We start from the raw sequence: 24,337 nt of genomic DNA, 5'->3' as shown, positions 1-24,337 counted from the left end.
CTGCATCCACATTACTACTACAGTACTATAGACGGCAACAATTTTCTGCATGTCCAACTGATACACAATTGCCGATTTGCAGGTCCTTTGAGGCCTGGGAGAGGGCAGAACGGGGGTGGGGAGAGCAGAATAGGGGGGCTTATGTGGGAGGACACCTGTGCAAAATGGTTGCTGCCTGTACAGTGCTCAAGCTGGCCAGGGCAGATGGAGGGCAAGAAAAATGCCTCTTCCCTGCACCAGCTCCCCAACTGGTAAAGGAAAGACACCTGGATCAGACCTGTTGCCATCACATGATGGCACAGGAACATCTCTGTTCCAACAGTGCCTAGCTCCATCCTCTCCCCTGAAATGCCCTGTTTGGGCATGGGGGTGGGGAGTCCACTATCTACCACCTGTGGTAGCTTCTGCCTGCCTACTCTTTGGGTATGGAGAAGTGGGGCCCTCAGAAGCAGTGACAGAGCAGGGCTGGATGGAGGGATACCTCTGCCTCATCCAAACCCCTTCCAGCATGGCAGATTGGTGTGTGTGTATGGATTGCCTTGTAAATTGTTGTGAAGGAGAAGGAAGGGTCAAGTGAATTTCAAATTCAGCACATCCTTCAAGGGGAATAACCAACAGGACTACTTCCACATAAAAGAAAGGAACTATTGGAAGGTCAATAAGCATTGAATTATTCAACCTGTAAACCTCTACATGAGGACATGTTAAATGAGCTATACCTATATGGTGCTTTAACTAGTGTCTTTAAAATACCAACTTATTTTAATAAGTTTTGCTAATACTATACAGCCCATATACTCCCAGAGCAAAAAGAGAGAAGTCTATAAAATAACTGAACCAGAAGACCAGATTAGAAACTAGCACTTTCCCCTCAACTAAACCTCAACATAAAGACACATTTAAAACACAGGGATAACTATGACTTCCACCATCACACACGGAATGGCTGCTGTTAAGTATTATTGTGGGCTAATCAGTCTCTCATAAAAGGGCCATTTTTGTCCCTGACGGTACAATTATAGCCCCTGAACATTTTAAATGCAGTTGCTTCAAATATAGTTAAGAAGGCAAATTGAATCTGCTCACTCACAAGGGGTTTGACTCATGCATAGTTGGAGATAGTTAGCCACTAACTTTAAGGCTCATTGATTTCAGTGGGCCTGTTCAAAGTATGATAATAACTGACCCAAAGTCACTCAGTAAACTTTTGTGATGGATCCATACGATCACTTGGCCTAACTTAGGAAAGCAAGGGTAGGGGGTATGCTGCCTTGAGCTCTTTCAGTAAAAAACTGTAGTAATACAAAAAGCTATATAATAAAGGTCCCATCAAAATAACGGTGAACAAGAACCTCTCAAATCACTGAACATGTGCATAAGCAGATTAAGAAAACATTGAAGACAGCCCCAAAGGGATCTGGCAGAATGTAGTGTGCATCCTATTAGCGGGGACTAGACATGCTTCAGACTCGGAAGTCACATCATAACAACTCCATACAGCATGGATGCAGAACTTGTGTCCTCCTAGATGTTGCTGGATTAAACTCCCATGAGCCGTAGCCAGCATAGCTGATAGTCAGGAATAGTGGGAGTTGTAGTCCCAGCAACATCTGGAGGGCTACAAGGCCCTTGTTCCTGCCATGCAGCCTCAAGAGATTTAATGGATGGAGAAGAAAGCGTTATTTCTGATTCCTAGAAGGTTTTATCCTGTACAATAAGAAAATAGACTGAACACCAATTCCTATTTTGTACATTACTCATCAGCCAGAGGTTATCAGGAGACCACAAATTTGGATTGGCAAAGGTGTTCTGAACTAGGATTATAATGCTTTTAAAAAAGCATTCTATACATGCTATTTCCACCTATCTATTATAACCCTTGTTATACTTGTTTAATAACTTTATTTTATTTTTTAAGAAAAAGGATAGTGTTACTTTCACACTTACAGGTATCTGAAGTCACTGAGCTGTGGGCATCAGAAGTTTGACTGCAACAGAAACAATTTTAAAAAGAGTTGTGATGAATATGTGCTTCAGATTTCGAAAGACATTTCCAAAACTTACATCTACACCTGGACACTCTGTTAGTACTCACAGTTCTCTCTGTATTCCTTCCACGTCATCATACACTTCCTCATGAACTTGCACCACTTTGGGAGTCCTTGGAGCCAGACTTGAATTCTCTTCATCTGTTTTCAAGGCTTCCAGGCACACATAATCATCTGAAACTAGAGCAAAATTCCTGCTTACAAGCTTTCCCGAGCCTATACAAAATTGATGCATTACCTAAACTTCTTAATGCTGCAATCGCAAAGCAGAATCCTACGTTTCTCAGGTAGGACTATCATGAGTGTATCAACCTCTCCACGCATGTCTCCTCAAAAATCTACAGCCAACCAACATTCTCAGTCCTTACTGCCTGCTATGCTCCCAGCCTTCTTAGGACTCAATAGTGCTTGAGAAGCTACAGCATACTGATGTTTAACAACATCCAGTTTTGTATCTCATTTCTCTCCTAAGGTTTGACCATAATGTTACAGTAGCTAATCAAAAGGGTGACTTTGGGTGGGATCTGTGGTAACAACAACAACAACAAAAGCACAACCTTGAGGATGGATGTGTAGAGCAGTGGTTCCCAACCTAGGAGACACTGGCCACTGGGAAGGGATGTGGAGTTACCCAAGGGGTCCGTCCACAAAGAATGTGGCTCGATCATTTCCTCTGCTGTCCTCTTCTGCTTCACATCTCTAGGAGCGCTGTGTTATCGCTGAGGCATTTATGACCATTGGCAAGCACAAGATTGCCACTGAGTGAAATGTTTCCCTGCTGTTATTTCTTGGTTAGCAATGTTTCCCTGCTGTTATTTCTTGGTTGGTAGTTAGTGTGAGGTGCATTTAAAAGAACAAGTGGTGGCAAGGCATGGAAACAGCAAGTTTTGACCTTGCCCTCCATGCTTCTGCTGGTTTGTCTGCAGAGGTGTGCTGTGCCTAGGTTTTTCTGGACTTTGATACTGCACTACACATAGGGCATATTGGCAGGAGGTAGAATACATGGCATGGTGGATTGAAGGCCCTTCATTGGATTTTAGCGGACTACATACTGTGGACCATTGATGGGCTTCATTCATCCTAATTACTGATTTCATTCGGGCGCCTGAGTTTTGGCATTATCAGGGAGTATTTCTAGTGCTCTGTGGGAATAAATTCTGTGGACGAGGGTTGCCTAATTTTTGGGTGGGGGACTGGATTAGGTAAGTTTTAGGGGCAGATCTTTGGAGGCTGTTTTAGGATTTGCTACTCATGCCCACTAGCTTATTTAAAAAATGCAAATAAATAAAATAATAAATATAAATAACAGATAATTAAATGAACTATATATATAAATAGCTTTATTTACAGAGATTAGGGAATTCACTGGATTATACAAATAATGGTTCTGATTCTATACAGAATATGCTACATTTGTATCTATGAAAGTTTGCATTTTAATTCATTTGAGGATTACTTCAAATGGGTTGCATTTGAGTTCAGTTGGATATAAATAAATTTGTATTTAGTTGTAATTTGATTGATTAGTTGGGCTATCATTGGGTCTACTGAGGAAATGAATAAATTTCTAATTATAAATAAAAATATATGCCATACATTTAGCAATTGATTAATAGGGTTGATTGGTGGGTACATTGGGGAAATGAATGAATTTATAGTTATGAACAAGTTAATATTGAATACCTCTTAGAATTAATTGCTTGAATTGATAATTGGTGGGTTACATTGGGGGAATAAATAAATATTTTTTGCCACTTCCTTTGATTTTGGCACATTTACAAATTAATTGAAAAGCATTATTGAGGTCATAATAGTTGTTTGCCATTATGTGTTTTTTCAATTAAAAGAGCCTAAAATGGTGACAATTAGCATGGAGGGCATATTCAATACTTGCAAATACTTGGGGCAGATAACACTCAACAAGAGGTCATTTATTATGAAAAGAAAGAAAAAGTGCATTCTTTAGTTTCCAAGTTTTTAATCCGAATATGTTGTTCTCTGGAAGACAGCAACTTGAAAAGAATAGACATGATGATAACAAACTGGAAAAAAGAATATGTTTCATATCTTCCTTGAAAGGGAGCGAAACATAATTTAAAGCGTTTCCCCATTCATCTTCTTCAGGTAGAGCCACATTTGGCCCTTGAGCATTCAAACCCTACCCACACCCACCCAAACTATTCCATTCTGTTTTCTCTCCGCTATCATACAAACCCTGCTGAGGCAGGCTAATGGCTTTCTGTGGGAGTCGCAAATGCATCTAACGGCTGGATTAAGCTTTAACACAGCAGTGTTTATACTTGGAAAAGATGTAACAGCATGAAACGAGCCCAGCTTCCAGCTCACAAACACTGTGGCGAGGCTCTTTTATATTTGAAAGCAGAACAGGTTACATTAGGGAAGCTGTCAGAGAAGATTCACAAACAGCACACGTGTCATCACAACATTTAAAGGCAGCACCAACTTTTTGCCAAGAGAATTCGCATGCATAAGAGAGAGGGGGCTCATTGTTTGAGTGACAAGACAAGCTCAAACTAAAGTCATTGCACAGCAGGACTGGAATAATTTAGAAAACAAGGTATTGTTCTATTCTTAGCTGATCAGACAAACCTGATTGGGGGGGGATTACAGCCATGTACCCCATTTATCTATTTAATAAAAGTTCTGGGTTCTTCTCCAACTGTTCTCATGGAAAAAATATATATCGTACCTTATGGAGCAATTAAAGCATGAATTATCTAGCTGTGATTGTTACAACAACCCCATAAGACAAAGCCAGAATCATCATCTCCATATTTCCCAGGGGGGTGTAACTGCACAGTGTAAACCGTACTGTACTCAGATTAAATTAAAGTAGTAGCAAAAAGTAACTCACCATTTCCATCTTTTGCCAGCTGTACCCTAGCGAAAGATGGTGCTGTCTCCTCTTGAAGTATGCCCTTCTCACCTCTATATTCTCCAGTGATTTTTGGTTTAGCGAGCATAGCTCCTGGGGCACAAATCTAACAGTAAACATTGTGAAATTCAGGTTATAGCCTTTTCAAGACATTCCTTCCCTGGTTCTTGTTATATCGAACAATGACGTGACAGTCACTATCTGTGCATGTTTGCATCCCACCTTTCTTCCAGCTTGGAAATCAAGGCTGTGAGAAGGTTTGAGAAATCATCTGGTGGTGGTGGGAATATGGAAAAGGCTGGGGTCCACTATGGTCATTCCTGAGCTAACAAAAGATCACCAGCATTTCCACTGACTAATTTTTAAGAGTCATACTTGATGTTTGCTATGCACATGTACTTTAAGGCCTAAAAGAGTAGCACCACCACAGGGTATTCCCTTATGTGCTTCTATTTAAATATACCTTGGCTGATTCTTTAGCTTGTTGGCGTTTTGTCGTTTCATGATTCCAGGGTGGTCCTCTCTCTCCTGTATCCTCTGTTTTAGAGCTGAAATTTCAACATATATTGTAACTCATGCCACAATATTATAAATATAATATGGAGGTCTGCATTAATATAGCTCCAAAATATATTTCAGTGGACATCTAAGGTAGCTTTAGAATAAGACTATACATATATCTTCAATCCTATTCACTACAATAGATATACATTCCTGTTTGGGAATTTTGTTTGGACTGCAAAAAGGTGGGAATGATCAAGAGTCATACATATTCCCTAGAGCAGCTGTGTATTGGAGTTTACATTTATCTTGCAACTTTCAAAACAATCCATATACAGTGGTACCTCAGGTTAAGTACTTAATTCGTTCTGGAGGTCCGTTCTTAACCTGAAACTGTTCTTAACCTGAAGCACCACTTTAGCTAATGGGGCTCTCCTGCTGTGCCTGCGCCGCCGGAACACGATTTCTGTTCTCATCCTGAAGCAAAGTTCTTAACCTGAGGTACTTTTTCTGGATTAGCGGAGTATGTAACCTGAAGCGTCTGTAACCTGAAGCGTCTGTAACCTGAAGTGTCTGTAACCTGAAGCATCTGTAACCCGAGGTACCACTATAGTTTGTTTGAACTGCGGTGCTGTCTTATCACCTGCTATTTGGCTAATACCCCACTGGGCCTTCTTGTGGCAGCTACTCCTTTTCTTGTTGGTCCTTGCTCACACGTACACACCTCCTTCAGTGACCTGTCAAAGCCACCACTGTCTTTTCCTCACAAAGGCATTAGCCACTGAAACACCCAGGTTAAGTTGCTATAGATTGCCATTTTTCTAGTGTTTCAGCTGTAAAAATTAGGATTGATAAAAACAGGCGGTAATGAGTTGAATCACAAAAATATATGAAAATGCAAAGTCTGATGAGTAATCAAGTGGACTAACTCTGTAACGTGTTCCACAGTAGTTTCATTCTGCTTTGTCCATTATTAGGAGACAAAACTCATTGACAGTTCAATAAGGTTGCATGCCCATCATTATGTAGCATAGCCATGTTCTAGGCTGGGGTAGGCAACCCCATGGGGGTCATTTAACCTGCCCACAAGCTGCCCCCGAACCAAGCCACCCGCTTAGTGAGTCCCCACGCACTGCACTAAACCAGCGTAGCATGGCATGGGGACGGAAATCGTGTCTGTGCATGCTCAGACTCCAGAAATCGTGTCTGCGCAGACGCCAGAAAACACGGTGATGCATGCTCACTCATGATCCGGCCCACAGAGGGATCTCCGCTGGAGTGAACCAGCCCTGGCAAGGTCAACCTTGCCAACCCCTGTTCTAGGCTATATGTTCTAGCACTGAAATAGCAGCATCTCATAGAGGGCAAAAACAGAAACTTTTGCCTACAGGAGGTTTGCTCCCTCATGCTGTTAACCAGTGTATTTTGACTCACAGAACCTATTTTAATTTATAATACTCCAGATTTGCATTAGGTGAACTAGTTCTTTGACAGAATGAGGGTGAAATCTATTCAGAGTTTTCAAACAAACTCAGAAGATACCTGTAGATTACTCCTTTGATCTGCCTCCCTCATGGCAACACTCCCTCATGGCAACAGATTTTATCAGGGGCTCAGCAATACAGTATGCTTCTAAATGTCCCCAGCAACATCTGCCACACACCCAAAAAGGAACCAGCAAGCCCATCACCATCAGTGGACGCAGTCAAGCCAGTTCTGCCTTTGTTGATCTCACTTATGTCTATTGCTGACAGTCAAGTTCACTTGTTCAAAAGTAATGGAAATTAATGAGCGATAGTCAACCAAGTTTTACTCAGAGTAGGTGAACTGAAATTAATGGATCTAACTTAGTCATGTTAATCAATGTCAGTGTTGCTACTCTAATTAAAACTTGCCTGAATACCACCAAATGTGCTTAAATTTGGGAGGATCATTTTTACAGTGATTTGGCACCACTGTTATTTTTGTGCCATGCAAGTATGTCTAGAGCAGATTACCAAACATTCCAAAAGGAAAGATGTAGTAGTCACAGGGCCCTGATATCTATTGATATCTATTGATTTCTATTGATCTATTGATCAGCTACCCTGCTGTCTATTGAAACTCAAACTTTGCCAAGAATATAATGCCCAACAAATTCCTTAATAGCCTCACTGACAATATCATTTCACAGAAGGTAGAAAAAGCAACAAGGGGACCACCTCTCTTGGATCTGGTCCTCACCAACAGGGAGGAACTGATCGATGGTGAAACTACAGGGAACCTTGGGAGGAAATTAGAATGATCTCTTGGGTTTCATTATACACAGATAAGAGAAAGTTGAATGTAATTGGACATGCACTATGGACTTTAAGAAGGCTGATTTCAAAAAGCTTAAGTAACTACGGATCGAAGTCCCATGGTCCCGTGCTCAAAGAGAAGGAGTCCAAAATGGATGGGAAATTCTTAAAGGTGAAATATTGAAGGCGCAAGGGCCTTCAAAATTCCAACAAGAAAGAAAAATGAGAGACACCTAAAGCAACATATGGCTGCATAAGGAGCATCCAGATGAGCTGAGATGTAAGAAAGGAATGTATAAGAAAGGGAAGAAAGGGAAAACCATGAAGGAAGAGTATACATAAGTAGCCAACAGTTGCCGGGAGATGGTTGGGCAGACCAAAGCTCAGAATGGCTTGTAAAAGAAGTTAAAAATAATAATAATGGTTTCTTTGGCTAGATTTGAAACAAGAGAAAGAACACGCAGTGCCCAACCTAGAGGTAACTGAATAAATGATGCAAGGAGGGAGCTGCAGCCCAAGATATGAAAGGAGGTGGTTAGGGAACACCTAGCTCCTTTAAATTCAAATCTCCAGGGCCTGATGGGTACTAAAGGGTACCCAAGGGTACTAAAGGAGCCTGTGGGTGTAATCTCAAGCCTCTGTCTATAATCTTTGAGAATTCTTGGAGAACAGGTGAGATCCTTAAAGACTGGAGGCAGGCAAATATTGTCCCCTTCTTCAAAAAGGAGGAAAAAGAAGACCCAGGTAACTACTGACCAGAGAGCTTGACACTGATTCCAGGAAAGGTCCTAGAACAGTTGGTCTGTGAGCACTTAGAAAAGGATAATTTGAATGCTATGACCCAGGCTTCCTGTTTCTGCCTGTGCCAGGAATGGAGGTCTTCCTTGACATCTCAGGGAGCTACAGACAGAGATAAACAAAGAATGATGGGGGGAACTCATTCTTTGAATTCCTCTCTGGGTGGGAGAGGTATGGGCTTTCACCTGTGGATTGCCCTGCAGTCTGGCACTCCCTATGGAATGCGAGGGCAGGCAAAGGCACTGGGTGCATGGAGCACTCTGACTGCCGTGACTCCCCCCCCCCAATCCGTTCCTGGAAACAGAGGATATCCTGCTAATTGGGCTTTAATTGGAGTAAAGTACAGGCGCGTGCTAGGAGCGATGAGATGACAAACTGCGGAACATTTTGGCTGCAAGGATTTAAAGGCTGGAATTGAGATAAGGTTTCGTTCAGTGCCAGAGACAGTGGGGGGAGGGGACTCCATGGTTGTTTCTTCAAAGTTTTTCTTCTACATTTCTGATTTGGCAACCCTCTTTGGAATGCAACATTAAAATATAATACAAAATGTGAGATTGAAAGGAACTGAATTAATATCATGGAATTTAGCATCAAACTGGAACTGCGTGTATGAGTGGAATGGAGGGAGAGAGAAAGGGAGGGAAGTTTCACTCTTTGGAAGGACTATGTTGGAATATAGAAAGAAAACACCCCTACTCTCCATTATTTTCAAAGGAAAGTGAAGGAGACAGACAATTTTGAATGTATTCTAACTGGAAGGATAACTGGCTATAAATGTTCAGCTGAAAGAAGGAAAGGAGTCTGCCAGCTGCAAGATCAGAGGTTTCCATATTAATCATTGGAGTTTAGAATCAGACCACTCTTCCTAGGTTGAAAAAATGGTGAGGACAGTTTATTTGTTGGAACAGAGGGATCTCTAACAAGCTCTTGAATCATGGGATGAAGTGACACAGAGGCTTTTGGAAAACTGAGATAACTGCTTCCCTCGAGTCATGATGGGAAATATCAACAGTTGGAATAATGAAGGACACAGCACCATATATGGTTGGGACAACATCACGGGGTGGGGGTGGGGAATATCACACACAGGAAAGAACAATGATTACAGACTAACTCACTTGAAACTTTATAAATTACTTAATAAATCAATATGAAGTGAAACCATAAGATTGTAGCTGTTGTATAAGGGATTATTATTTTGAAGGGGATGTAACGGAAATTATTAAGATTTTGGAACACAGAAAATAATAAAAAAGGAACCCATCAAATCTAGCACAGGAGGAGGCCACTTTAACTTAATTGTATAATTCAGTATATAAATAATTGGTTTTAATAATTGTATTAATCGGATAAAATTGGCATTGTTATAATGAGGCTGTTATTGGAATGATATTGTAAAATCAATAAAAATATGATTACTATGACCCAGCACGTGTTTCTCAAAAACAAGTCATGCCAGACAAATATCTTTTTTTTAAATGGAGTTACAAGCTTGGTGAATCAGGGGAATGCTGTGGACATAGTGTATCTTGATTTCAGTAAGGTTTTTGACAAAGTTCCCCAGGATACTCTTGCAGAGAAGCTGGAAAAAAGTGACAGATGGGATGCTGCAAAGTTCTGTCCTGGGCCCATTGTTGTTCAACATCTTAATAAACAAATTGGATGAAGGAATTCAGGGGATGCTCATCAGATTTGCAGATGACACCAAACTGGGAGGGGTAACAAATGCCACTGAAGACAGAATCGGCATTCAAGATGACCTTAACAGATCGGAGAACTGCACCAAACTAATTAAATTAATTTCAATATATACGAATGTAAGGTAGTGCACTTAGGCATCAAGAACCAGCTGTACAAATGTAAAATGAGGGACAGCTGGATTGCTAGTAGTACGTACAAAAAAGGATCTAGGGAGGGTTTTAGCTTAACATGAGTCAACAGTGTGATGCAACAGCAAAAAAAACAAAAAAACAAAAAACAAAAAACCCTAATGTTGCTCTGGGCTGCATGAACAGAAGCATAGTGTCCAGATCAAGGGGAGTATTAGTCCTACTCTATTCTGCCTTGGTCAGACCACACCTGGAGTACTATGTCTAGTTCTGGGTGCTACAGTATAAGAAGGCTATTGACAAGCTGGAACACGTGCAGAGGAGGGCAATCTTAAGAGGAACGATTGAGGGAGTTGGGTATGTTTAGCCTGGTAAAGAGACGACCAAAAGGAGATATGATAGCCATCTTCAAATATCTAAAGGGCTGTCACGTGGAAGATGGAGCAAGCTTGTTTTCTCCCGCTCCGGAGGATAGGACTTGAACCAATGGATTCAAGGTACAAAATACAAGGTTCTGATTAAACAACAGGAATAACTTTCTGACAGTAAGAGCTGTTTGACAGTGGAACGGACTCCCTCAGAAGGTGGTGGACTCTCATTCTTTGGCAGTTTTTAAGCAGAGGTTGGATGGCCATCTGTCAGGGGTGCTTTAGTTGAAATTCCTGCATTCCAGGGGGCTGGACTAAATGACCCCCAGGGTCCCTTCCAACTCCACAGTTCTATGACTAGCACTACTTGGCACAGAGATCAGGAAAATGTTTAGATGGCTGGTCAAACAATAAAGGTACAATGGTTCCTGTCAGGAAATAAAAGATGAAATATAGTGTTACACCAAGGTCACTGCCTAACTCCTTTACCTTCCTGGATAAGCTACAGAATGTTTGGTGATATGTAGGCCTAGGTTCCAAATTCACACACATTTACAGATAGACCTTCCTTATTCCTTCAGCTTCAGTTTTAAGTCAAATAAATCAATAATTAAAATCCAGTTGTTCCAGGTATCTTACTTTAAGAAAGCAAGGGCAAAAATATAACATGAAACTCCAGAAAGTACACTTACCTAGGTGTGGCAAGGAGAAAACTTTGTTTCTGTGCAAAACACAAAGAAGAGAACTTCAGCTTTCATAGCCTGAAAAGTCAGGTCAATCACGCAACAATGCAGCGTTGTTTGTCTTGAAGCAACATGTTTACTCAAGAAATATCTTGATCTGCATCTGTTCTTTCATGTACTTAATATGAAACATGGCCAGAATCCAAAGACGACACTAAATTACAGTGTGTTTCCATGTGCGTACAGAGGTGTGCATGCCTGCCAATTTTCCCTTCTGGACTAAGTCCCTGACAACAAACTGATGGGCATTCCAGAGGGTCTGCCACTCTGAAGGGTTTGCACAGAGGGAGGCAATCAGCTGGTGAGAAATGCATGGCTGAAAAGCCCCCATGTGCAAGACAGTGTGTGGGCCTTTGAATCCCAGGCAGTGTTCTTCATTTACATAGATGAAGCATGTCACCAGGTCTCTTAGCAAAAGATTTAAAAAATGTCACAGGCAGCTTCAGCTCTGTACTAAACCTCCCACGTTGTGACTATGCCCATTTTAGTAGACTTGGTAATATGTTCACCTGTTGAAATGGGGGTGAAAAGGAGTGATGGCACATCAGTTGGTCAGTGTTATAAATAGTGTTCAGTATTATAGGACCAATCAGTTACAGAACCATTTTTACATTAGATGCAACACCATGATTTGGAGCTATGTATATGAGCCATGTGCTCACACACTCCCTACTTCCCCTCCCTTCATGTGCTCTGATTTTGTACATCACACTTACCATAGTTTGAGAATACATACCTCGATATTCTCATTTTTCCCAGCCTTGGAAGCTAGAGTAAATATTTTTGTAAAAATTAGTATGTTCCATCTTCATTTCATTTAATATTATTAAAGCCACTAATCATAATATGGAGTTTAAGCTGCAATGGTAGGTTACCCAACATTTCTCACCTGGGCTGCTATAAGCTATGGAACCATCCCTCAATATAACTGCAGCCTAGTATACCAAAAGGCGTCCTAGCAAGACTCCATGCATTATTTGTATAATTAGAGATATAGTTTATTGTCACCTGCATTCAAACCCTGATAATTACGCAAGTGAAGTGTTTGAGATTTTCCATACAGGTACAAAGATAAAAGGCTAAAGGGGGGGGAGGGGAAGAAAGCTAGAAAGACGGGTTAAAGGTTAACAAGCAAGGGATTAAGAACTGTGACACCAGTTACGCAAAAGCAAGAGACCAAAGACTTCCAGACAAAGCAGAGAGCCAGGAGCTTTTTGTTGTGTGAGGATAGCTAACTTTTCAAAGGTGGTTCACTGCAACACTAACCAAACTGGATGCTACACAACTTTCAGAAGACATCTGAAGGCAGCTATTGAAAAGTTGTTATTGTTTGATGTTTTATTATGTTTTTATGTATGGTGGAAGCCGTCCATATGGGCAGGGTATTAATAAAATAATAACAAACAACAACAACAACAACAACAACAAACAGAAGCAATGACTTTTGAGTAACTTTAAATGGCATATGGCCACCACAGTTCAGAACCCAACTTGGCTCCCACTCAAAAGTGGCACTCCTTCCCACTCCTTAAAAGTATCTGGGAACTTGAAGAGGAAGATGGGGAATATCAGTGCAGCAAGGTCCAGCTGCTGCCTGACCTGGCCAGCCATCAGTACCAAGCCTGCCCACACAGCATGCATGGCATAAGCATACCAACTGTTAATAGACTTACGATGTGTAATTTCTTGAGCAGCATTGGTGGAACTCTCTGGCAGCTTCAGGTAGGACATTGTTTCTTCATAAGTGCCTAGTTCCTCTGTTTCAGGACTAAGAGAAATGAGGGGAAAGCATCATTGTTTTGGAGACTCTCTTGGGGGAGATGAAAGGATTAAAATCTCTCTGAAGAGGTGCCTTCCTCAAAGAGTGACAGACTTTAAAGTTCCTATCCAGATACTGACCAGAACCATACAAGCTTAGCGAGAGATGGAGGGAGGGAGGGAGAAAGAGAGAGAGAGAGAGAGAGAGAGAGAGAGAGAGAGAGAGAGAGAGAGAGAATATGTAACAACAGCAGATGACTGCCCTGTAAGTTCTGAAATATTAAGAACTGCATGCACAACACAGCAAAAAAACTTCTAAAACACGTATCTATTAAGAGACTGGGCCCTGGACCTTACTTACTGGCTGCCTATACAGCCCTGCATATAAAGACTAAACTTTGTTTGCCAGACATTTGGAGCACTGTTGGGACATAAAAAGGGGTAAGTGCAGCAGAAGGCACTTCTGGCCCAAAGGGCAGCCTTAGAGAAGTTTCTGGGGTTGCTTCATGAAAGGTGCAAGCAGGATGACATCAATGACTAGGGAGCATCTCCTGTGGTTCAGTGCCAATGGGGCAAGTCAGCCTCCTGTCTCCTGCTAAGAGCTATTTTCCCAACATACTGTTAACAAATGCTAACAAACAACAATAAACCACATTTAGTGGCATATTTTTAAAGAGCATGCTATTAAACTGAAGCAAGCAAATGAATGAATCTGCCAGCTACCCAAGGGGTAAAAATCCCCGCCTCTATCTCATCAAGCCAGGAGCACATTTGTTGACTGATTTCTCCATAAATCATTTCAAAAGATGGACTCGACAGAGCCAAATGTGTCGTGCACAGGTCCCAAAGCAGGCAGCTCAGCTTGTTTATCAATGAAGCAGCATTGCCAACATGATCTTGTTGTGTGTAAGTATTACAGTGTTAGGTTTGCAGATGGTCAGCTGGGCCAAAGACAAGAAGCTGCCAAATATTCAACCAGGTGCCAGGGATGCTTGCAATCTTACATCCAACATTTGTCTTTTTTAAAATATACTTTTGTTGTCCAGGACAGTGTTTCTGATGTATACATTAACCCAACTAATAAAACCAGGCTTCTATGGAAACTGAACCAGTTGCTAAATGGCAACTTGCCTGGGACTAACGTCCACTCACCCCAGCACCTTTGCATATAAATCTTACATTTAAAGTCCACACCATTCTCCAAAGAACCCTAGGAACAGCATTTTGTTAAGGGTGCTGGGAATTGTAGCTTTGTGAGGCATAGGCTACAGTTCCCAGGATCCTATACAGTGATACCTCCGGCTGCAGACAGGATCCGTTCTGGAGCTCCGGTCGGATCCCGAGGTTTCCGCAACTGGAGGGACTGCTTATGCACATGCACACGCTGCGAAACCCGGGAAAATACTTCCGGGTTTGCCGCATTCGCATCTTGAAGGATACGCAACCGGAGGTGTGTGTATCCAGAAGTACCACTGTACAGAGAAGCAATGTGTGGTGTGTGAATGCAACCATTAGGTCTTGGGTACTTGTCTTTCCTCCGAGCTTAGTCCAGCTAAGTTGAAGCACATCTCTCCAACCTCAGCAAAGCTGCAAGATGTCACGGCAGTCAATGCCCCAGTTTATTCACCAGCTTACACATCTTGCCGAACTGATATAAGCAGTATAGATTTACTTTTGGCACATTTTATCTGCTCCCCACAGCACCAGATATCCAAGACACACATACACACAGAGAGAAAGGTCCAAAAACACAAGCCGTTCTCGAAAGGCTGTCTAAACAAAGGCCACCAGACAACAACTTATGCAGCTTAAGCCCACGCTTGCTGCCTAAACATGAGCAAATGCAATCAAAACTCTCGCCTGCTGACAGCCAGCGATAACAATAAAAGTTAGTGCTCAGCACCTGCGGATTAAACTAGCTTGTGTGTGTTTACAGGAACAGGCCTCAAAGCTTCTAGCTTCAGAAATGTCAAGCCAGAAAGAAGGAATAGATAGGGAAAACACTGTGTGGGAGCAGATCTCTTTAAAGAGGGAGGAAAAGCAAGTACATTGCTGCACAGAGACATACGTTTATGTTCACCACAGGTTCAAAGGAGTACCAGCAAAAGACAGCTAGATGTAAAAGAGAATGAGGCAGAACTGGGTCTGTAGTCTTGTAATAGGAAAAGTGAAGAAAGTACATGAAATGAAGTCTCTTTTGCCAGATTCCTGTGTTAGCTATTTGGTTTTGAATATGAAACAACTTGCATTCCTGGTTTCCAGAGAGTTAGTGATTCTTTCTTGAAGCAGGGATGGGGAAACTGTGGCCTTTCAGATGTGGTTGGACTACAACTCCCACCACCCAGATCACTGATCACACAGACTGGAGCTGCTGGAAGTTGGAGTCTAACAACATCTAGAGAGCTTAAGAGTCTAGATTTTCAGGCAACATAAAAAGAGGTGCACTTACGTTTCAGGAGTCATGTAGGCGTCATCCACAGCATCTGAAAACAAATTTTTGTAATGTAAAGGAAACAATAACTGCAACCACACAGTATGCCAGAGTGAAATTTAGTGATGTAGTGTCCTGGTGGTTCCATTCCTTGATCCTAGCAAGAGTCCCAGAAGAAGCTGAATTCAAACAAGCCTGTTGCAGTGGAGAAGACAACCCAGGCAGTAAATGGACAGGATTGATTCCAGACTTTGAGCTTGTCTACACTTCCATTTGTCCCCAAGGGCATACCTAGGGGTAGGTTAGGTTGACTCCCACCAAGAGCCACCAAGTGATGGGATGCATGTACACAAAAATCATGCCTCTTCTTGTTCAAAGTAGCCCACCCAACCATGTACACACTCCCTCTCGGTCACCAAGACATGCATTTGAGATAAGTGCTCCTTCCTGTTCTTGACTGGAAATTATCTCAATTTCTTGTCAGCATCCACCAGCCATTGCTTTAACAATGCCTAAAATCCAAACAGAGAATGCCTTACCTGGAATGTTCTTCTGGAAGGGACCAAGGTCGACATTCGGAGGCCTTGGTGGTTTCTTTGGAGGAGGACCAAGTGAAATAATGGAAGGAAGTGGTTTGGGCTTTGGGCTTTTTTCAACCTCATCCCATCTTTCTGTAACAGAGGGAAGAAACTATATTAATGCTTTGGTAGGGAGAATGAACTTCCATGCTGGAATTTTGCAATGGGTGAAACTAGTGTTTTTTTCTTCTTCTAAAAAAAATGTTTAGAGGTACTCTTTTTTCCCTATTCATATTGAAATACTGCCCCTCAGTGAGGTCAAACTTAGGTTCATAAAATGTTTAGGGGTATGTGTACCCCTGCATACCCCCCAGAAAAAAAGCACCGAGTAAAACAGACCAAACAAAAATCATGGTGTTCCTTTTTTCAAGTTTTGGCAGATACAGTTGCCCCTTTCCAAATGATGGAATTGACATACATTGACACTTTGGCTGTCGAAATGGGTTCTTGATTGCTTAGGTGCACACACAGCAGATATTGGATTATTATTATTATTTTTCTCAAGTGGGGGAACCGACAATCTGGATGCAAGACACGGCATTCACAAAATTAATTGCTCTTTTGAGAAAGAAAGGAAAAATTTACCCAGCTACAGGGATTCTAACCACAAGCCTGAACTTCCTTCCCACCTGTCAGAGCATGCTTGGCAGAGTTGTAACCCAGTAGGCAAGAGTAATTACAGAGTTTGTCATTCACTGACCTATAGGAGTCCAATAGAGTAGGGCTGTGTAAGTAATAGGCTTCCTGGGGGTCTCTGTGGACCACCTTGCTCTACATGTCAAAGCCATCAGAAAAGGAAACCTGTGCATATTGGCAAATATACCGTTCTGTCACATAGCAACAATTTAAACTGCACTCATGACTAATAGGAAGAGCCCTTTGGCATGGTACAAAGCTGGCAAAGTGCACAGAAAGGTTAGCCAGCATCCTGGAACACACACACACACACACACACACACACACACACCTTATCTGATTAGTCACCTGCAATTCATTGTAAGTTGGCAAAATAGCTGCTGAATGCTAAGTTCCTGTAAGGCAGCTTGTTCCAGTAAAGAAAGAAAAAAGATGTTTTTCGTAGTTGGCATTGGTCCTGGATTTTGTAAAGACAGCATGTCAAACCAGAAGCTTCCTGGCTGGAGGTTTTTTCTTCTTCTTCAATTAGCAAAAAGGCAATGCAAAGATTAGTTTCAGCCTCAATGTTGGACTCCCAAGTACTGGTCTGGCCCAAAACGTCTACTCCAAAGTTACCATGACAGCAGACAAGTGTTAATATTTATAAAGAATGGACATTGATTAGCAGCTAGGTACATTCACTTCAGGAAACCGGTCAAATTGCAGAAATAAGGAATGCATTCAGATTGCCAATTGTTTACACAGTGCCTGCAAGTACAAGTTGATTATTAGGAGGAAGAAAGAGGTCACTTATCATTGCCCTTATTGTGCAATTATAAGAGGGGCTACTGATTAAAATAACCTAGCAGCATCTCAGTTTATTTTACTGCATACCCTCTCCAGCTGTGAAGACTGATCAAAAATACATTTTAAACATTTCTCCAGAGTTTTTTTTTAAACAACACAGCTGGAGAACTACCCTTCTTCATGCCACACCTTCTGAAAAATTAAGCGGCGAGGGTATTTTTTGCTCAAAACAATGTAGGGACTACCCATGTACATTTCATGTTCTGTTCTGAAAGTCTAGGAAGCATATAAAACCTACTCACATTATCCCAAACTGACTGGCTTTTAGCTAGATACTAGAAACATCATAGGCAAGTTCTTTAACACAAAAGTATTGTTGCCCACTACTGACTTAGGGCTACAAAATATAGACAGGTAACATGGTTTACCGTTTGAGCATTGCGAGGTCTTGCTTGGCCTGTCTAAGTCATTAGTGTCTTGGGGGGAATCAGCAACTTTAATGGCACCGTGGGCCAGTGTTTCTGAGCTTGCATTTCTTGGTGGAACAGGTGGCGAGACTGTGGGAAATGGAACAGGTTCGACCTGTAGACGAGAAGGGGTGCTTGGTGCAGAAAGCACTACTGCTTGCTCATTTTCAGCTGCTTTTGCTGGAACCTCTGGAGTGACAGCAACGTTTGCAGTTTTGGGCTGGGGAAGAGACGTTGTTCTGTTTGAACGCTGAGGAGGGGTCTCGGACCCCTTTTTGTCACTCTGCAACAAAGCGCTTTCCCAGATGTTCAGAGTATTGCGGAAAGAATTGCTTGCCGGTGCAGTTTCTTGAAGGCAATGATAAGATGCCGGACGTTGCTTTGGTGAATCTTCCACCAGTACAACTCTTGCACAAACTGTCTCCATAATGTCTTTGCTTTTTCTGTCTTCATTCTTCCTGACTTCAGGCAATTCGTGAAGCCGGGCCCTTGGTAGCACCACAGGCTTGATTTGTACTATTTCAGACTTCTGCGATAAATAACTGAAGGGCGCTGTCTTTTGCTCAGGATCTGGAATTTGTCGTCGGCACAGTGGCTTGGGTTTAGGATGGGATGCGGGACTACCATCAGTATTTTGCTGAGGGAGGGTTGCTGCAGGAAGGCTCTTTACAGGCTGGAGCAATGCACTGGAAAAATTGGAATCATTCTGAAATTTTGCTCGAAGTGCTCGGAAGTCTCCAGCTCTTTCCTAAAATAGCCAAGCATACAAGAGACAACTATCAATCATATTTTTAACAAAGCAGTTCTAAACCAAATTGAGAAAGAACCCAGACTGGTGTAGTACTGGGTGAGATGGTTATGCAATCAAGTCTGGATTCAGGATAGAGGAGGTTCATGTGAAAAGTATATTCTGATGGGGCCCCTCTGGTGTCAGTGGACCTCTTGTAGCTTACCTGATGACAGTGCACAACTAGATACAGAGAGGAATTGGGTTCGTCCTCTTTTCACAGTGGGCTGGCCTTATTTAATTTTTCCAAATGTGCTTGTGGATTGGAATATGACTGCCAGATTATGCACGGTGGATTTTGTGCTGAAGTTGCGCACATAAAATATATATTCCCTATGTTGAAAATGTATGTATTTTATAGGATATGTGTGTACAAAATGCATACAGTTTACATGCAGATTTTTCCATGCCTGCCCCTTTCTTAAGGCTGCAAAAAATGAGACAAACTGACATAGGACTGACTGCTATTGAAAATGACACAAAATAGATTTAGGCATATCTGTCCAATTCATTGCCAAGCATCTGGTTCCATCATGAAGGGACAGTGTGGGCAATTTAAATGGACCCAGATGCTCCCCCCCCAAAGAGGAGCACAGGACATTGTGAGTGATGGACACTGCTGGGGTACTGACAACTTCACAAGGAAGCTGTGCCTGTGGGATGAGATTGGACCAAAGCTTAATTTCTAGAATTTGGGGGGTGCTTCACATCCAGATGCCCATCTCAGAGGCTTAGCATCCCCAGCCAGTGTCCTGATGTAATTTCTTGGAATATAAGATCGTCGTCATCTACAGTGTTTACTCTATAGTGACCCCACCCATATCTAAAATGTCGCAGCACACCTTGGGAGCCTCAGAAACTAGGCACTGGATGTCAAATTCCACGGTTCATGAAATGTGGCCATTTCTTACTCGCTCTCTTTTTGGAGCTACCTGTATATTGTGAGCTGCCTTATAAAAATCTGAATGTGCTTGCTCGGCAGGAGGAACAGCAGCCATGCAGATCAGCCTTGTGCACAGAACTGTGCTTGCCTGCAACAGCTTGTTGGATCAGAAAATTAGGTGAAACAAGACAACCTTGGACAGAAGCCCCATTATGCTGAAAAAGAGACACAGATGCCTTTAATGAGAAGGCAACACAGCAGAGCCTTGTCCTGAGATTTTATTGAATTTTGCGTAATTGCATCCAACTTATTAAATACAAAACAGTTTCTCCTGAATAACCCCTTTTAGTCAACGCTATTATTTTCACATTACACAGCATGATGCAAAGCACCTAGGAGATGTTTCAATTGCTCCGATTGTACTGGAGCAGCCAGCTGTATGATACAACTCAGTACTATGCCCAAGCCCAGTCTGGAATGTATATGCAATTAACATTTCCGTAAAGGAAAAGACAGACCAAAACCCCTCTGATCTTCATCCAAAACGTCACACTGAGTTATGACTACAACCAATGGAAGCCAAGGCAAAATAAATGCCATTGTTCCTTCAGCATGGGTGCAATATCTGCAGGCGGACTTTAAGATCTGCTCAAACGCACAGCACTGTTTACGGTGCTTCACTGCAAACCAGGTGCTTCTTTTATTACCGAATTCCTCATCAGAGCTGCAGAGAGAAGCCACCATGAAAAATGAAACCTTTGCCAGGTTGCCACCCCCTAACTAGAGATAAGCTTCTTCTTTTTTTAAAGTAACAATTGCTTTGTGATTTTATTATGCATTAAAAGCACAGCTGAAAACTACAGAGTTGAATCCTGGAGAGCTCTTCCTGTTTCTGAAAGGGCAACACAGGTGCTATTGCTTTCCCAGGCAGTGCATCCAGGAGCTCGCTGGGGTACTTCGCCCCTGAATGCCAGAAGCATTAAGTGCTTGACTGTTTCCATGGAAGCATTTCCATAATGTGGACATATTACCACCGGTAGCAGTTTAAGCTCAAGTTTCCAGTCTCCCTCAGTTCACTATTTTTACTTACAACAAGGACAGATGTTTTTGCTCTGTTCCATTTAATTATTTTAACATTGAAAATGTCCTGTTCTACCCCAGCCCTTGACATTCTCAGTTCATTTGCTCCAACTTATCATTTACCAGTTATTTCTGCCTGGGTGGAGAGTAGCACAGAGAGTAAACTAGGGATTGTGCCAACGCTGAGGCTCAGTTTGCTGAACCCCATGCAGCTGCTGAACCTAACCCACATACTCACCCCCCAAAGAAGGCTGCAAACTGTAGTTGCTGCAAATTGTAGCTCTGTGAAGTACAGGTCCCAGAGCAGAGCAGGATGTGCTTTAAAGGTATGGTGTGTATATAACCTGACTCTCAAATTGTGGTTTGGTTTTTAACACAGAGCCTGCTGATGATGAAAAGGGTGAAATTAGCTGCCAATCTACTATTTGGGCACTACTAAAATCCACTAACCAACATTAACTCATTTCTTCCCCTGTGTTTTCATATTACAGATGAGGGAGGGAGGGAGGGAGAACACAATAGGCCTTGAGAAGTCAGGGGGCATCTTGTTTAGCATTAAAGCTGGCTTGCAAAGAAATGGAATGATGAATTCAATAATTGGGGATGGCTGTGAGGTTGAATGGTGTGTTGTGGTGTGCTCCTAGCAGATCACTTGACCAGCTGTAACCACAACTCACCCAGAAAGAAAGGGAAGAGAGCAGGAAGTAGAAGCTATTAACAGGGCTAAAGGTAAAGGGACCCCTGACCATTAGGTCCAGTGGCGGACGACTCTGGGGTTGCAGCGCTCATCTCGCTTTATTGGCTGAGGGAGCCGGCGTACAGCTTCTGGGTCATGTGGCCAGCATGACTAAGCCGCTTCTGGCGAACCAGAGCAGCGCACGGAAATGCCATTTACCTTCCCGCCAGAGCGGTACCTATTTATCTACTCGCACTTTGATGTGCTTTCAAACTGCTAGGTTGGCAGAAGCAGGGACTGAGCAACGGGAGCTCACCCCGTCGCGGGGATTTGAACCGCCGACCTTCTGATTGGCAAGTCCTAGGCTTTGTGGTTTAACCCACAGTGCCACCCGCATCCCTCTTATTAACAGGGCTACCAACATTTAAAAAGCCAAGTGCTTAAGTCAAATTTGCAGCTCACTACTCAGCAGGGATGCCAACTTGAATAAAATTGGGGGAGGGAAGCCCCACACGGCATAATCTATCAAAATATGTGGCACATGCATACTATTTGAATGCCAATGCCCATCAATGGGGGGGGGGGACACATCAAAGGGACCTTGGCCCCTAGAAGTTGGCTCCCATGCGACCTAGGGCTATGCCACTCAGGCAGATCACTGTCCCCGGTTTACATGTAAGAGGGGAAAAGTCTGTACAGCAATAAACTTGCCACTTCAGCTCTAAAAGGCATGAAGGACTCAATGCTGGGTTTGTATGCTCTGGAATGAGTTCCCAGATTATTTATTACATTTTAATCTCATTTTTCCTGTTAACAATGTAACTTTAATGAGCATAAAATGTGATGGTCGTATGCACGGAAATAAAAAAGAGGTTTGCATTAGGCAGCATCTAGGAAATGCGGAAGGAGACACTAGAGATTTCTGTTCCAGCTAAGTGATGACTAATCCCTGGGGCACCTGAGAACTCAGCTTCTCAACAGACAATAGAGCCTGCAGCAGCAGGAGCTCATTTTAGCTCAGTGATCTGGAGCAAGCAAGTTACTTGTATAGGATTTCTCTCTGGGAGCAGAGAAAGGAAAGTTAAGGTCTTTAGGAAGACTGGACTGTATTGCTAGTTTAAGAGCAATGTGTTACTTTGTATTTTGCAATGTTAGTTTTGTAACTGGTTTAAGACTGCAGAAAAAATCTTTGAAACTTGGGGTGGAGAGCATTAATTTTGACTCTGCACAATCAAGGATGCAGATCAGGGATTCCATTTGCAACAACTCTTCACACATCCTTCCAAAGAGGCCTAGGCAGCATGCACCTCACCCCCATCCCCACCCCCACCCCCACCCCTGCCTGTCCAGGTCTATATTATGCTCAATATGCAACCCTGTGAGGTAGGTGAGATTTGCTCAAGTTTGCTCAGTGAGCTTCATGGTGGGATGGGCATACCAGATACTATTTGGAGGATACAAATCAGCTTCCCCAGTTTTTGTTTTTGTTTTAATACTTTGCACAAGACTGTAATCTGCCAGTTCCACAAAGCGCCATTTACAGGAATCTCTTATGGTTCCTATTTATGGAACTGATAGGCTTTGTAAATCTCAACAGGAACATTCTGCAGATATCATTTGTTTACTCAAGACAGTACTCTGACCCACAGCAGCCACAATTGCTGGAATTTTGCCACATGCTCCAGGTACCATCAATCAAGTTTGATGACATCCAGAAAGTATAAACTCGGGCAAGTTTTCCTGCAAATCCACCCACAGTTTCTCAAAAGACTAAAATGTAAAGAGGTTAGCCAGGTAGTTTCATAGCCAAATCAAAGACACTAGAATGACTTTGGGAGGGAAAAGAGAAGAGTGTATCAGGGCTGTTAGTTTAGCAGTACAAACCTAGGCATATTTTCCCAGCAGTAAATCCCACTGTGTTCAGTGTACTTCTCAGTGAGTAGATTAAGGATTGCAGCCCAAACTCTTAAAATAAGAAAGGGACTATGGTGTTTACAAATGGTTCAATGGTTACAAAGAATCATTAAAGGTTATGTTCTGCTCCCCTCCCCCCCCTCCCAAAGGGTTTAAACGGACGCATCAAGAAATAAGGATGTGGAAAATTTTCAATTTAGATGCATTTAAAGCCAGCTTTATCAAATTCATAGTTTCTGAAGCTGAAACCCTGCCATCCTTTGAAATTCACGCTCCTCTGAAGGTTACAACGCAGTTCTCCAACCAACCAATATTGACAAAAAATGCATATGATAAGGGGAAAGGGTGCATAAAAATAAATTACATTCCCGAAAATAGCACACTAAATGCATAATATTAGGAGAAATTGCTTGCAAAGATGTGTGCATTAGTCAAAACTGTGCACAAATTGTACTTACTAGGAAAAATGTGTACTAAAATGCAGAAGAATTTTAAAATAAATAAATAAACAAATTGCAAACTGCTGCAGAAACATGGAGATTGGAAAAACCAAGAAACAGAACTAAAACTGTCAGGAGGAAGACTGGGCTCCTGCAGTGCAGAGATGTGCAGAAGAAAGAGTTCAACAGGTATAGTTTCGCTCTGTGTGTCAGTCAGTGTCTCTCTCTTTTACACACACACACACACACACACACACACACACACACACACACTGCTGAAAGGGGCAGCCCCAGGCTGCGCTCGGCTTCCCTTTTATAAGCACTTCGGGTAGTCTCAGGCATGTGAGAACCATAACCTTTCATCAAGAAATCATCCTGCACTTTTTGAACCCCATGTTTCCCTCAGAAGGATAAGGTTTCAACCCTAACATTAGAAAGT

The 24,337-nt window shown here is 42.3% G+C and overlaps 2 protein-coding genes across 4 annotated transcripts in view; one reads left to right on the top strand and one right to left on the bottom strand.

Annotated features, from left to right (window-relative positions):
- The window catches only part of PRKAA2 (protein kinase AMP-activated catalytic subunit alpha 2), a 67,634-nt gene extending 47,732 nt beyond the window's left edge, over positions 1-19,902 (top strand). The window contains exon 10 of the mRNA XM_082228763.1: positions 19,888-19,902. The gene's annotated coding sequence lies outside the window, so the exon portion shown is untranslated. The remainder of the gene's footprint in view (positions 1-19,887) is intronic.
- The window catches only part of FYB2 (FYN binding protein 2), a 38,199-nt gene that overhangs the window by 13,212 nt on the left and 650 nt on the right, over positions 1-24,337 (bottom strand). For all 3 annotated transcript variants that reach the window (XM_082228732.1, XM_082228733.1, XM_082228734.1), the window contains exons 2-11: positions 18,080-18,866; positions 16,191-16,322; positions 15,670-15,703; positions 13,136-13,230; positions 12,199-12,230; positions 11,412-11,440; positions 5,408-5,492; positions 4,924-5,050; positions 2,096-2,228; positions 1,948-1,988 (exon numbers count right to left, since the gene is read on the bottom strand). In XM_082228732.1, the coding sequence (XP_082084858.1) occupies positions 1,948-1,988; positions 2,096-2,228; positions 4,924-5,050; positions 5,408-5,492; positions 11,412-11,440; positions 12,199-12,230; positions 13,136-13,230; positions 15,670-15,703; positions 16,191-16,322; positions 18,080-18,866 (1,495 nt within the window). The remainder of the gene's footprint in view (positions 1-1,947; positions 1,989-2,095; positions 2,229-4,923; positions 5,051-5,407; positions 5,493-11,411; positions 11,441-12,198; positions 12,231-13,135; positions 13,231-15,669; positions 15,704-16,190; positions 16,323-18,079; positions 18,867-24,337) is intronic.

Source organism: Podarcis vaucheri (genome assembly GCF_965113315.1).
Source record: "Podarcis vaucheri genome assembly, chromosome: 6".
NCBI classification, from domain to species: domain Eukaryota; kingdom Metazoa; phylum Chordata; class Lepidosauria; order Squamata; family Lacertidae; genus Podarcis; species Podarcis vaucheri.
The sequence above is the reverse complement of the archived record's forward strand: the minus strand, read 5'-3'. Positions and strand labels throughout refer to the sequence as shown.